The sequence below is a fragment of the Lactuca sativa genome, chromosome 5, assembly GCF_002870075.4.
Source record: "Lactuca sativa cultivar Salinas chromosome 5, Lsat_Salinas_v11, whole genome shotgun sequence".
Lineage (NCBI taxonomy): Eukaryota > Viridiplantae > Streptophyta > Magnoliopsida > Asterales > Asteraceae > Lactuca > Lactuca sativa.
This window is the reverse complement of record NC_056627.2, coordinates 284,677,457-284,692,308: the sequence shown is the minus strand read 5'-3', so window position 1 is coordinate 284,692,308 and position 14,852 is coordinate 284,677,457. Positions and strand designations below refer to the sequence as shown.

The following is a 14,852-nucleotide window of genomic DNA, read 5'->3' as shown; positions in this document are numbered from 1 at the left end:
GAAGATAATGCTGATGGCTGTGATGAGTTCTTCTGGTCTGCCGCCATCGACAATGCTGATGAAACCGTTGGTCTGTCAGAATGGACGTCCTGGAAAACCAAAGGCAGATATGTGCCAGAGCCTTTGAACAAACCTGATAACTTCGACGTGCCAAGTACTAGTGGTACAAAAGACGTTCCTGAAGAGAAAGGAGTTCCTGCAGAAAAAGATGTCACTCCTTCAAACGAAACATCATCAGTTCAAAGTGAGCCAGCTGATAAGAAGCAAAAGCAAAAAGCCAACATCCATCGACAGCCGAAGCAAGTAAAGAATCAGTAGCAACAAAGGAATCAGAGATACAAGAAAAATCTCTCTGAACGAAAACATTTTTGGCGATCTCAAAACGCCCATTTCTCTTATCATGACAGAAATCCAACGTCAGAGAAAAATGCTGTTAGGAAGCAAGAAAGTAATAACAACCGAAAGGAAAGGTTCGGTTCTGAGGATCACAATAACCGAAAGGAAAGGTTCGGTTCAGAGAACAGCAGCTACCGAAAGCAAAAGTTCGGTTCCGAGAGCAAAAGCAATCAAGGTTCAAGGTTCGGTCCCACTAATAATCAAAAACAAAAGGGATACCTAGAACCTCAAGTCAAGCAAACTTCTCAGTCTAACTTCTCTCATTCTAATTCCTCTCAACCTCATTCTGTTCATACTCAAAATCCGAAATCTTCAACAGATTTGAAAGGAAAATCGAAGGTTTCCTCAGTCAAGACTGATCAAAAGCATTCCAATGTCCCAGTGCCTAAACTTGAATCCAAACTGTCTGTAACAAATCCCAACAAAATTAAGGTTTTCACCATTAAAAAGAAAGATGAAACAACTTTAATAAAAAGAACATATCTTGTTGACATCTCTCTTACTATTCCTGTTCCTGTGAAAGGCTCACGTGGACCCAAGAAACTTTGGGTTCCTAAATCTGCTTAATTTTTACAGGTTATCAGTGACGAGCAGTTTGACGAAGAATGGTATATTGACAGTGGCTGCTCAACTCACATGACAGGAAGGAAGGAAGAGCTGAGGGAATTTCGGTCTCTTTCAAACGGTGGAAATGTCAAGTTCGGGAACAACTCATTCGGCACGATAAAAGGCTAATGATAACAAATGGAGATTTCACAATCAGAAAGGTTGCATACGTTGAAGGACTACAACACAACCTCATTAGTGTATCTCAGCTTGTTGGAGGAACCGGTCTCAAGGTTTCTTTCGACGATGAGGGTTCAGAGATAATTGAAAAGAAAACAAAAAGGGTAATTCTCAAATCGGAGCGCAAAGGCGAAATGTTTCCCCTGAATCTCAAACCTATCAAAGGAAATCCAGCTATCTGCCTGTTATCCAAAGCACAATCTGACGAAAGCTGGCTGTGGCACCGAAGGCTCTCTCATCTCAACTTCAAGGATATCAACAAACTTGTCACAGGTGGTCATGTTCGAGGTCTTCCATTGCTCAAATTCGATCGGAACATTTATGTGCTGCATGTGAAATGGGGAAGCAGAGTCGTCAAAGTTACCCATCGATTGTAAACACTAAAGTTGTTGAACCATTAGAGTTAATTCACATTGACTTGTGTGGTCCATCATCTATTGAAAGCATCGGCGGTAGCAAGTATATTCTTGTTATTGTTGATGACTTTTCACGTTTTACATGGGTGTTCTTTCTGAAACACAAATCTGAAGCAACTCTCAAGCTAAAGACGTTTATCAAGCAGGTTGAAGTGCAGCTGAGGAAAGTCGTTCGCAACATCAGGAGCGACAATGGGCTGGAGTTCAAAAATAAAGAATTCGAAGACTTCTTGGCAGAAAAAGGAACCAGTCACAACTTCTCAGCTCCCTACACCCCTCAACAAAACGGAATTGTCAAAAGACGAAACCGATCTTTGTGTGAGGCGGCCCGAACCATGCTTAGTTTTGCTTCTTTACCTTTATACTTTTGGGATGATGCTATTGCTGCAGCATGTTTTACGCAGAATAGGTCCTATCTCAATAAGCGTTTCACTCTTACTCCTTATGAGATCATCAACAACAGTAAGCCAAACGTCAAATTCTTCCACGTATTCAGCTCACGATGCTTTATCTTCAATTCTAAAGAACATCGTAACAAGTTTGACGTAAAAGCCGATGAAGGGATATTTCTGGGATACTCGCTCACTTCGAAAGCATACAGGGTTTTGAACCAACGTTCGAGGAAAAATGAAGAAACTTATTATGTGACTTTCGATGACAGCTATGTCAAAAAGCTGAAGGCTAGTGAAGACACAGTTGGAGAATTTTTTTCTCAAACAGGCCAAGTCACAGCCTAGATTGCAAACCTATTTGAGAAGTTTGTAGAGTTATTCGATGAACCAGAGAAGGCCACTCTCTCGGAAGCTAGTGCAGCAGACACCAAAGTAGATCATCTGAAGCAACTCATCGAAAATGCTGCCAAGCAAATGAATGAAGGAGGATCAAGTTCCAACAACCCTCCACAACACGATGCTTCAATTGAGGGGGAGGATCCACCTTCTTCTTCACAACCGGGCTCACATGTTGAGGGGGAGAACTGTTCTCCAGCTGCTCCCGAACGCCCAGCTGTACCCAAAAACCAATCTGTACCCGAAAGTCCTGTGGTACCCGAAAGCTCAACTCCACCCGAAACTCCTGTAGCTTCGGAAAGTCAAGATATACCTGAAAGCTCATCTGTCGAGGGGGAGAATGCTGATATGTCTTATGACGATGATAGTCAATTTGAGCTAGAAGAGATGATAAATGCTGAATTGGATCCATCCTATGATCCAAATTACCCTCCTCTTGTCAAATGGACCAGAGATCATCCTGTTTCACAGGTTGTCGGTAATGTCTCTGAAAAGGTCCTATCCCGATCTCAACTAAAGGCAAAGCAAACTTCCTTATTTTCAAAAGTAGAGTTCTGTATGTTTAACTCCTTCCTCTCAAAAGTTGAACCAAAGACAGTTAACACTGCTCTTGATCACTCCGATTGGGTTCAAGTTATGCAAGACGAACTTAATGAATTCGAAAGAAATAAAGTTTGGCGCCTCATTCCAACTCCTCCAGATACCTCGGTTGTTGGTCTCAAATGGGTCTTTAGAAATAAAATGGACAAGGAAGGCAATGTGGTTAGAAACAAAGCTCGTCCAGTGGTGAAAGGATACTGCCAGGAGGAAGGAATCGACTATGAGGAAACTTTTGCTCCTGTGGCTAGGTTGGAATCTGTTCGAATATTTCTTGCCTATGCTGCGCACAAGAACTTTGAGGTCTACCAAATGGACGTAAAGTGTGCATTTCTAAATGGAGAGCTCGAAGAAACGGTGTACGTGGAGCAACCTCCTGGATTCGTCAATGAAAATATCCCAACCACTGTTATATTCTGGACAAAGCGGTATATGGACTGAAACAAGCACCGAGGGCCTGGTATGAAACGCTAACCAAGTTTTTAAAGATGTCCAAATTCAAACAAGGTTCGGTTGACCCAACCTTCTTTTGTAAGAAGGAAGGTAACCACCTTATGATTGTTCAAATCTATGTCGATGATATTATCTTTGGCTCAACAAATCCTAGCTTAATGGCTGAATTCAGAAAGTTGATGGAGACTAAATTTGAAATGAGCTCAATGGGTCCAATTAACTTTTTCCTTGGTTAGAATATTAGATAGGGACCCGATGACATCTTTATTAACCAGGAAGCTTACACAAAGACTCTCCTTGCTAAATTTGGCACGATGGGAGACTCAAAGGTTAAAGTTCCAATGGCGTTCGACACCAAGCTCACTCCATCCTTGGATAAGCCAGCAGTCGACATTACGCTATATCGCCAAATGATCGGTTCTTTAATGTACCTTACTGCTAGCAAGCCTGATATAATGTTTTCTGTTTTTTACTGTGCTAGATTTCAGGCAAATCCCCGTGAACCTCACATGCTTGCAGTGAAGAACATACTCCGGTATCTCAAGCGAACTACCTCTCTCGGCTTATGGTATCCATCCAACTCAGGTTTCTTCGTTTAAGCCTATTCAGATGCAGACCTTGGAGGTTGTGGACTAGACAGGAAAAGCACCACTGGAGGCTGCCAATTCCTTGACGAGAAGTTGGTTAGTTGGCAATCAAAGAAACAGACCTGTGTGTCTCTGTCTACCGCTGAAGCAGAATACATCGCAGCTGCCTCCTGTACGTCTCAAGTGATTTGGATCCAAAGCCAACTCCGGGACTATGGACTCAATATGAAAAAGATCCCACTATATTGCGACTCTGAAAGTGCAATTAGGATTTGTCATAACCCAGTGCAACACTCGAAGACTAAGCACATAGCACTGATGTATCACTTCATTAAGGATCATGTGGAAGATGGGAACGTCGAAATACACTTTGTTCGAACCACTGATCAACTGGCTGACATCTTCACCAAAGCTCTTCCTGAAGCATCTTTTAACAAAATACTACAAGGGCTAGGTATGATGGAATCAGAGTCAGTACCAAAAATTACCTCTTAAAGCTCAAAAGCAAGAAGCGAAATAGACCGAACGTTCGGGTTCGGGTCTTGTGTTAATGTACCGAAATGAACCGAATGCTCGGGTTCGGTTGCATTATCTGCTTTTGGCTCATCACTCAAAGGTAGTTTCCTTGGTTGTAGATCTTATGTTTAAATTTTCCAAATTCATTTCTCTTATTGTCAAAGTTATTCTGTTTTTCAAATCTATTTTCTTTGGCGACCGAAATAGACCGAACGCTCGGGTTTGGTTCCAAAATTTTCTCACCCGAAATAGACCGAACGCTCGGGTTCGGTTCCAAAGTTTTTCTCAACCGAAATAGACCGAACGCTCGGGTTCGGTTCCCAAATTTTTTTTTGTGTGTCTTAATTTTTTTTTATCAAAAATTCCAAAAATATTTTTTTTCTTTCATAAATTCAAAAACTCCGAAAATATTTTTTTTATTTAGCTTGGCTTTCATTTTTTTTTATTTTTTTTATTCATTTTTTTTTGTGGGTATATAATTTCATTAGCTAAGTGTCCCTAGAAGCATGCTGCTGTATGTGTCCAAAGCCTCACCTGATTCTGAATAATAGGCCTTACTGACTTGGTATAAACAAACCTTGTCTTCCTAATTAGGCTTTTTTATTTATTCTAATCATGAGCTACCTAACTCTCTTCTCACATGAGATATGAGTTTTCTGCTTGGTCCTAGTCTTTATAGCAGAGGTACTTTGATTTCTTTACACCATCTATATTGCATCTCTCCATCACATTCGCTTCACAAATGTAACCCTTGAGACTCTCAGAAATTACCACTGAGGTTTATGGTTGCACAATTTATGTGTTCATGATCTTAGCTTCGTATCACTACATGCTAAGTGAAACCCAAAATTCAATACCCATTATGCATTGACGGTGAACAATTAATTTGCTCAAGCCTTCACTAATGAATTTACGATGGTACCACATGAAATCTCTAATTTTCTTTTGAGTGATTCCTATGAAATTGTTAACACCCATAACATTTCTTCCCTTGGGATCCAGTTTTAACTTTTGTTGAGATTTTATAAATTTCCTAGCCAAATTAAAATTATCTCCAACCTACTTGTTCAACAGACTACACCGGTCTCACAAGTACTTCGTTCGATTTCTGTCTTATATCAAGATTAGGAATTTTGAATCGAAGCGATATCCACCCTCATAAGCCTAATTAAAAGAAGCCTTTCAACACTTCTTAATAAGTGTCTGATCGTTATTCAACGGGAAACCACACAAACACTTTAAAGTCTCTCTTGACTTTGAAGGAAGAGATTCTTGCCCGGGATCATTTGTTTCGTGTCTTTATTGACATCACATATTTTCCCAAAAGTGTTGCTTTATTTCTTTTCTTTTACACCCTAAGCATGAAAATCTTTGATTTTCCTAAATTCAGGTTCTATTAATTACAAGGCATTTTAAATGGATTGGTGATTTATTAAAGGATGTGGTAAATATTGATCCACGTGGGCGAATTTTTTTAAAGATGCTGTTTTATTCTAAAGGGATAAGATGACGACATGATGACTCAGGCGGGAGTCTAATCGATTTGATTTCAAACGGCGCAAGAGGGACGCGTACGAATCTGAACCGTTTCATCTCCAAACGGCGCCTGATGGGAAGACATGTTATTAGGGGCCTGACATTCTCTCTCATGCGTGTTCATCGGCAACCCCAACTGTCACGCGTCAGTCAACTCCGAAAAACCCTTCGTTTTTCAATAGAAGATTTGGGAAGATCTTTCTCTCTCCTTAAACCACAGTATAAAAGGCAACATCCTCCACCGTTTACCTCTTTACTGCAATTAAAATTCCCAGAGAGTAAACAATCCCTAAACCTTCTTTGTTCATCATCTCCTCCACTTTCATCATAACAATGGCAGATTCTTCCTCAGTTCATGCAACATCCCACATTTTGCCCATCCGCCCAGAACAAAGCTTGATCATTGATTTAACTCCTCAATCGTATGATGCATTCATGTTCCCCATCATCGAGTGTCTGAAGTTTTCTCCAATCGCTCCTGCACTTACCAGGGCTGAAACTGTTCCGATGGAATTCTTGTCACAGATCTTTGCCACCGCTCACTACGACAAGGTCGTCGACAGAATATTCTTTGATATCTTTGAACACAAGGCGTCGATTTCAAAGCAGCGGTTCTGCTCACTGTTAAGGTTTGACGCAGATTCTTCCAGGGTCAATCCGGAATCCATCCCCATGGGTCATCTGTTCAACATGTTCTACAGCATGGGATACACGAATGTGCTTACTACGGTGACGAAATTCAAGAAGTCGTGCCTACCTCCACAGTGGAATGGGATGCTCACTGTTTTGTTCAAGGGCTTATCTGAACGAAGCACCAGGTCTGATGTAGCCAACCGTTTATTTCTCTCCATCATGTATGGTATCTACAATGGCATCAACATGGACTATGGGTCAGTTCTGTGGCAACAACTCATTCAGAGTCTCTCCTCCACTTCCAGAAATTCAGAGATTTCGTATGCTCGATTCTGGACCATTATCACGAAATGGGTGATGGACAAGTACCATGTCCCCATTGTCGCTGGTGCTCCAATGTCTTCGATTGGTACCTTCCATACCACGAAGATCATTGTGTCGGATGCTTCAAAGTTTCCGTTCAACGGGTCTATTCCGGAAACGATGTATGGTGATGTTCCGGCTGACAGCAGGATCATTCAGACGTACAAGGAGTTCAGACGTTCTGGTCCGAGGGATCTTACTCCGGAAATGCTAAAATCCATTCATGATGCCGACAAGCCTGCTCCAAGAGGTAAGAAGGCTGATAAGGGAAAACAAGTGGCCAAGGGGGCGAAAGGACCGTCTCCAAAGAAGAGGAAACCCACCAGAGCTGCTCAGTCTCCATAGCAGAAAAGGAGAAAAACCCAACCGCGACGAAAGTTGATTATCGCTTCCTCCTCAAGCGAGTCTGAGGGTGATAGTTCTGATTCTGAAGGCTATCAACGTGGTAACACTCCACCACGATCTCCAACCCCTGAAGTTCATGTCTCTACTTCTCCCATTTCCTCTCCACCTAAAACCATTCCTATTTCTATTCCCCCATAACTTCCACTACTCACATACCATCCACTTCCATCCCAATACCACCACCAATATTCACCGAAGCAACCACAACAACCACTGCAGATGCTACAACCAACATATCTGATACGGGGGTTCATACTGACGCACCTAAATCTACCCCATCACCCGAAACCACCCCAACACCCGAAACCACACCTACACCTGAACAAACTACCCAACCCGAACCTACCCATACTACCGATCCACCAGCTTCACCACCACCATCAGAGGGAGAAGAACCATTCCTTGGCGGGGAGAATATGACTTTTGACTCGGTCTACTATAGCCCGTTTCAAGTACAGAGTGATGACGATGACGACGCTCCTGTTACCAAAAGGCATCTCCAGGAGCTCCATGATAAAATTGACTCACTCATCGCCTCCTCTTCCACTTCTCAGTCATCCCTATTTGAAACTGCAGTTCAGAAAATTGTTGACGCTTTCTCCAAAGCTCAGCAAGCTTCACTTGCTTCTGCAACCACCTCCATAGATGCCTCTACCAAAGCTTGTCAGGCAGCGACCAAAAAAGTCGATAAACTATTTACTGATGCCTCTTCCCTGTTGAAGTCTTTACAGTAGAGTGCCAACGCCGCCAGGACTACGCTGGAACCGATTGTCCACCAACTGACAACATCAGTCGCAACTGAGTTGAAGTCCTTCGCTTTTCTTCGTCAAACAATTTCTGACGACAACTCAGCTTTCCGAACAACCATCGAGGAATGTCTCTCCAAGCTTCAAGAAGATTTGGCTGCCGAGAACACTCTCATGGATGCTCTCGCAAGGAATACTACTGCTCTGAAAGTCAAGAGCATTCAACTCTCCAACTCTCAACAGGAGATTGAATCTCTTCGATCTGAAAGGGAGGTCATCAAATCGTGTGTTTCGGATGTCCACTCTGCCATATCCAACATCCTAGAAGCACATGATCCAATTCTTAACTACACTGTGAGGCGTGACCTTGCAGAGAAGCTCGCTCCCGCCCTCGCCCTACTCAGCAAAATCGAAGGGCTCCTTGATTTCGTGTCCATTCCGAAACAAAGGGGTGAGAAGGAAACAATGTCTCAACCACCTCCTACTTCTACAGCTACTCACACTACCGAACCTCCTCCAGTAGGCCAAGCCTCTGGTTCTGGTGTGAAAGACAAAGGCAAAAATATTGATGAGGAAGAAGAAGAAGATAAAGAAACAATCGCCGACTTGTTGAAGCGTAAAATTCGACGCAATGAGGCTGACATCAGTGCTCGTGTGGCAAGAGAGGCTGAAGAAGCCGAACGTAAACAGAAGGAAGCCCACAACCTTCTTGAGAGCAGGAAAACTTTGTTTCCTTCCTGGAGTCTTGAGAGGATGATTGAAGAAGCCATTGACACACCGAGTATCTTGTGGCTGGAACCTGTGATCTCTTTAGATCGTTCCAATACTATCGACTCACAGTTCGACCTGCCACTGACCCGAAAGGCTTTCATCTTTCATGCCTTTTCCAACGTTGCAGAATTCCCTCATCCTCATCCACAGGTTGATCGGGACCTAATTGATTTCTATCTGAAGGCTGCTCAACCCCAATATCAGACTTGGAGCGCTCAGAAAATTGTCAACGTTCGGGTCTTGAAGCCGTACAGTGAAGGTAACTTCATCAACGTCCGGTTCAAGGTACTTCGGGGATCTGCCAAAACATAACATACTATTTCCCTTGCAGATCTTCCCAACCTTAATCCCCATGATTGGATTATCTTGCACAACATCCTTCTCAGCAACGAAGCTGAATATGGTCCGATCATCGACCATTTCAAGAGGATGCTCGTGTGCTACATCATGGAAGTTACATTGATGGATCAGGAGATTGCGAGCGTATTTAAGAAGAAACCAACAATATCTCCTGTTGGCTCTACCAGTGATCTCAACCAAATGCAGATGGGGAAGATTGACTCGAGGAGGAATTCGGTCATGTTTACCAGGAACGAAGGACATAAATGTCTTTTCGCCTTGGCTGACAAACATCTCTATACCACTGCATGTTTGGAGCACGTTTTGGGGATCATCCACAGATGCAAGCAGAACACAACGGATGATATCAAGTACTTTGATGATATGATTCAATGGTACATTCGGTTCAGACAGACTATTCTCGCTCTTATCACACGTCTGTTTGATACTGTAAAGAAGGCTCCCGCTGCTGGCCCGAAGAAGAAGTAGTCTCGCTCCAATTTGACGCAAAGGGGGAGATTGTTGGGTCGTGTTCTGTGTAATGAGTTGCGTCTATTGGGCTCGTTAGTTAGTCCATTTTGTATCTCCGGTATGGGCCCGTCAATCCGTGAGTTTAGTAGGGTTTAGTATAAATGATATGCTTCAATTAGAGACCTTGTTGAGAGTTTACGGACAGGAGTTTACTCCCTTGGGCCGTAAACTCCAAAACATATGGTCATTTGACCATAAACTCCCATTAGAGGCCTTGCACTCCTTTGTTGCAACCCATTAGCCTCCTAGCACTTGACCAAAAGTGTTTTCCTCGCGTTAAAATGTTTATACTTGTATAATTAGTGTTTTAATCACTAATTATTTATATACATATGTCTTCATATGTAATTAGGATCATTGTGTGTGTCTAAAGTCTTCACTTGACACCAAGCACTTGTCCGATCCTTCCTTACGATATCAGTCCGTTCAATTCCAGTCACCTACTGCAGGTGAGTTCATACCCCTTAATCAATGTTTTAACTATTTTTAAATGTTTTATGGGGGGGGGGGATACAAGTAGAATCATGCCACTTATTATATCAATCACATGTGATTAATAAGCAGCATTTAAATGATTTACTACTCATTAGGCGTTTTACCAAACAGTTTCCTTCAAATGATTTTCATAAACATTTTATATGTTTTAAAACTCCTTATTACACTGTACATTTTACTCTGTATGTTTTATTTCAAACTTATTTACAATTGTGATTCAAACAAATGTTTCCTTATACTAAATTGTTTTATCAAACCCATGCCTTCAAACCATTTTATAGATTGACATTAATTCGATCTTTTCTTAAGATGATAATTATGTTCAGAGGTTTTACAAAACTTATTTATGCTTTTATATTATAAATTGCATGCCTTTATATGTATAGTTATATAAGAAATGTTTAAAAGACTTAGGAAGGCTATCCACCCTATTTCCTTTTTCTCGATTTGGATGTGGTCTGGTGGGATATCGGGTACTCGTCCGAAGGTCGTTTAAATATTAGTTATATATCATGTGTACATATATAGTCATAAAAGGACTTCCAGTTCATCCCATGCCCTTGGGTAGCAAGGGTATACATACATGTCCATACGTACCAGTTAGATTACTAGTAAACTACCATATGGGTAGTTTAGGAAGATACTAGAACTATTACCAGAACACAATATCATACTATGAGTCAGTTCATTCATGAGTCAATACTTACTACTATGAGAACATATACAACTATACTAGAGAAGAACATATACAACTATACTAGAGAAGAACATATACAACTATACTAGGAAGAACATATACAACGATACTAGAACGAGTACATTATTATACTTGCTAGGTAGAGAGCACGTACATTACAGCTAGAACAGTTCATTACATTACATATATATGAATACGTTAATTATTGTGATATGTATCGGAGCATGCCTTAAATGTCATGGCCCGAGTTGTAGCCAAACGTCATTCCGTTTTACGACCATTCGTATGTCGTTGTTACCAGTCGATAGTATGGTACAATTAATCACATGATACCTTAATATAAATCCGGTTTAAGGTAGTTAGTACAGCAATAGTTCCTATAATACAACACTACAGTTCTACATTTATTTTCCCTTTTCTTATATTTAGTGATCATTTCACTTAAACATTAATGTAAAAAATATATTTTGATAATGATAGTTACACTTGGGAAAATTACACACTTTTACAAGAAACGAACATTTAGAACAGTTAACTCTTGGTAGAAGACTACATTTAGAACAGTTAGGTCTTGGTAGAAGACACACTTGTTTAATAGTAGGAATCATAGGGATTTCTAGGGTTTTTCAAACGTTTACAGTTCATTTACAAACATTTTCATACTTACAGTTCATTTACAAACATTTTCATACTTACAGTTCATTTACAAACTATTTCTTACATAAAAATTAAGACACTAAAATACTTATGATCTCACCAGCTTCAAAGCTGATACTCGCTTTCAAAATTACTTGTATCCTCAGGTCATCATAGAGAGGTACCGATGCAAGGAGAAAGGAAGATGGAGCTTGTTCAAGACTCATCTTTCATTTTGATTTATGCTTTAGTGTTTATCAAAATTTGATAGAACACTTGTATAATAATTATATTATTAATGCAATGGATGATGTTGTTGCTTGTTTACTACTTTTCATTGTTGTGATACTGTACATGACGTCCTCCGCCTCAGAACGTTTCCGCTGTTCTTGGTTTTGGGGTGTGACATCTAGCAAGGAAAATGACAGCTGTATGGTACCGGGTTGGGATTCCGGTGGTTCAGGGTTATTTCTAGCTCATATGAGTCAAGTGATTGTGTGATCTGGAATGGGTGAAGTATCATGGGGTGGTACTTGGTTGTTATGTGTGGTTATCAGAGGATGAGGCCGGTAGCCGGCTTGAAGCGGTGTTCAGGACGCCGCAGGGGAAGAGTTAGGTTTTGGGTTTCGGTGGTAGTGTTTTGAGGAACCTGGGTTGGTTAATTCCAGGTGGTGCATTGCGATAATAGTTTCTAGAGCTGTGTTGCTGCAGGCTTCGAGGACGAAGCCTAAGTTAAGTGGGGGAGAATTGTAACATTCTGAGTTCAGGAGTGCAAGTTCAGGGTTCAAAGTGAAAATGTGAATGGTCAACTCGACGAGTCCATGGTTGGACTCGGCGAGTAGGGTCGTGATTCTGGTCGCGTGTCAAGTGGCCAACTCGGCGAGTCGGTGGCTGGACTCGGCGAGTTGGTGCTGTGTGCAGAAAACCCTAATTCCGGGGGATGAGCCCTGTATAAAGGACATAATGCCCTCTCCCCAGCCTCTTTACTCTCCCTTAAAGTCCAGAAACCCTAATATTTGTTTGTGAGTGAATTAGAGAGCATTTGGGCCTTGAAGGAGTGTTTGTGGAAGAGATCTTTGAAGGCTAAGAGGCTTGGAGCAAGGGGCTTTGCAAGGATTTGGATTACTCTTCTGTTGGAGCTTTCTTTTGAGGTATTATTTCGTTGCTTGGGGTGTTATTAATCTAGATTCATCATTTTCGAGTTTTTGGAAAGCATATCTTGTGATATTTTGATTTTGGAGGTTAGATCTGAGGTTGCTACCTCAAATCTGGAATGGAGAAGGTCTAGAGTGCATAAAAGTCCCTGTTCTTGAGTGATTGGTGACGCCATCTTGTCCCAATCCCTAACCCTAGAGTGTTATATGCTTAGATCTCTTTGGATTCACGTAAAGTTTGCCACTTTGCGTGATGGATGGTTTGTAGAAGGGTAGATCTATTGTTTGGATCATCTGCATGGCCTGGAAAGCCTCTGTATGGATTAAGACCTAGGGGTAATCGGCGAGTCACAAGGGTTTACTCGACGAGTTGCATGAAGATAGGAAGGAACTCGACGAGTTGGAAGAACAACTCGGCGAGTTGGTTGAAGATGGACTTGGACTCGGCGAGTCTGGTCGTGAGGTCCTAACCTCTTCTGGTTGAGTCGTGAATCGGTGAGTCAAGGGATGACTCGGTGAGTTGAGTGCGAGGGGACTCAGAGTTGTGGAACTCGGCGAGTCTCGGGGTGATTCGGCGAGTTGAGTCGTGATTTGGGAGTGTTCAGAGCAAGGGAACTCGACGAGTCAGCGGGGTGACTCGGCGAGTAGAGTCAGGCAAGAGAGTTGACTTTGAATTTGACTTTGACCAAGAGTTGACCAATTGACCTTCCAGGGGTAATTTGGTAATTATTGGTGGTTATTGAGTTCAGTCTTTTGGTATTATCAGTGGTAGAGTTCGTGTCAGTGGTCGGAGCAGCTCGGTCTTATCTTTTCAGTCGGCAGTTGCGAGGTGAGTAATCCTCACTATATCAACAGGGTCTAAGGCACCAAGGCCGGCCCTTTATCGGATGGTAATCCGGGTATCGTTGTTATGTTATTGTCTTGCTATGTTTGCATCCTGGTAGTTAGGATGGTATATGTTAGATACTTGGTTAAGGTCGGTATCCTGGTATATAAGATGATGCTATGCTAGTGACCGATTAGGTCAGTATCCTGTTTAGGATGATGTTATGTTATGTGATCTGCTAGATCGGTTTGATTGGTTGCGTATTGTTATATGATTGTATGTTTATGTGCACATGGTTGTTGGACTGGGTTTGGGTCGAGGCAGGTCCTGCTTTGTGCTGTAGTCCAACATACCCAGGGCGGACCGGTTATCCTGAAGGCCCAGCGAGCGGTTCGGATAGGCTGTAGGCCCCAAGAGGGCGAAACAGAAATGCCGAGGCTCAGAGAGTGGACCAGGCCGACTGAAGGCCCAACGCATGCGGACCAGTCATACTATAGACTCAGAGAGTGGACCAGGTGGATTGAAGGCTCGGTGCGGGCGGACCAATCACACTGTAGACTCGATGTATATGGCTAGACTCGGAGGGTGGACCAGGTGGGCTGAAGACCCGCTACGGCGGACCAGTCACACAGTAGACCCGAAGTGCATGGCTGTTCTGTGTTTGGTTATGATATGGCATGTTATGTGTTTGGTATATGTGGTTGGTATTTTGGGGGTATCTCACTAAGTTTTCAGGCTTACAGTTGTGGTTTAAATGTTTCAGGTACTTCAGGAGACCGTGGCAAGGCAAAGGCGTGATCGTACCGCTCCTCATGTTTATGTTTTTCATGATATGGTTCCGGGAAGACTCTGATAATAATTGTATTGAAAACCTTTTTGTAATAACTTAACGAAACTGGGTTGTTTTTGAAATGTTTAAATTGGTTGGAACTTTTGGAGTGTTACAACTTTATATAGTTTTATTAAATATAGAACTCTAATACAGTATTTTACAGTACAACTGGTGGATTTAGGCACATACACTCATGAAATTAGATACAAATACAGTTACAACATACTATTTTCCATTACAGGGAAACTTACATTTTTGGAAACATTCGTTTTATGGTTTTATGTAGTGACAAAGAACATGGTTTGGCATGCGGAATTAAAGCTTGCACAATTGAACCTGGTGATTTGGG

General features: G+C 41.9%; 1 protein-coding gene across 2 annotated transcripts in view; it reads left to right on the top strand.

The window, feature by feature from the left end:
- LOC111910226 (protein ANTI-SILENCING 1) overlaps positions 1-14,605 on the top strand; it is a 46,870-nt gene extending 32,265 nt beyond the window's left edge. For both annotated transcript variants that reach the window (XM_052771707.1, XM_052771706.1), the window contains exon 13: positions 14,435-14,605. In XM_052771707.1, the coding sequence (XP_052627667.1) occupies positions 14,435-14,524 (90 nt within the window). In that variant the 3' untranslated portion in view covers positions 14,525-14,605. The remainder of the gene's footprint in view (positions 1-14,434) is intronic.
- The last annotated feature ends 247 nt before the right edge of the window (positions 14,606-14,852 follow it).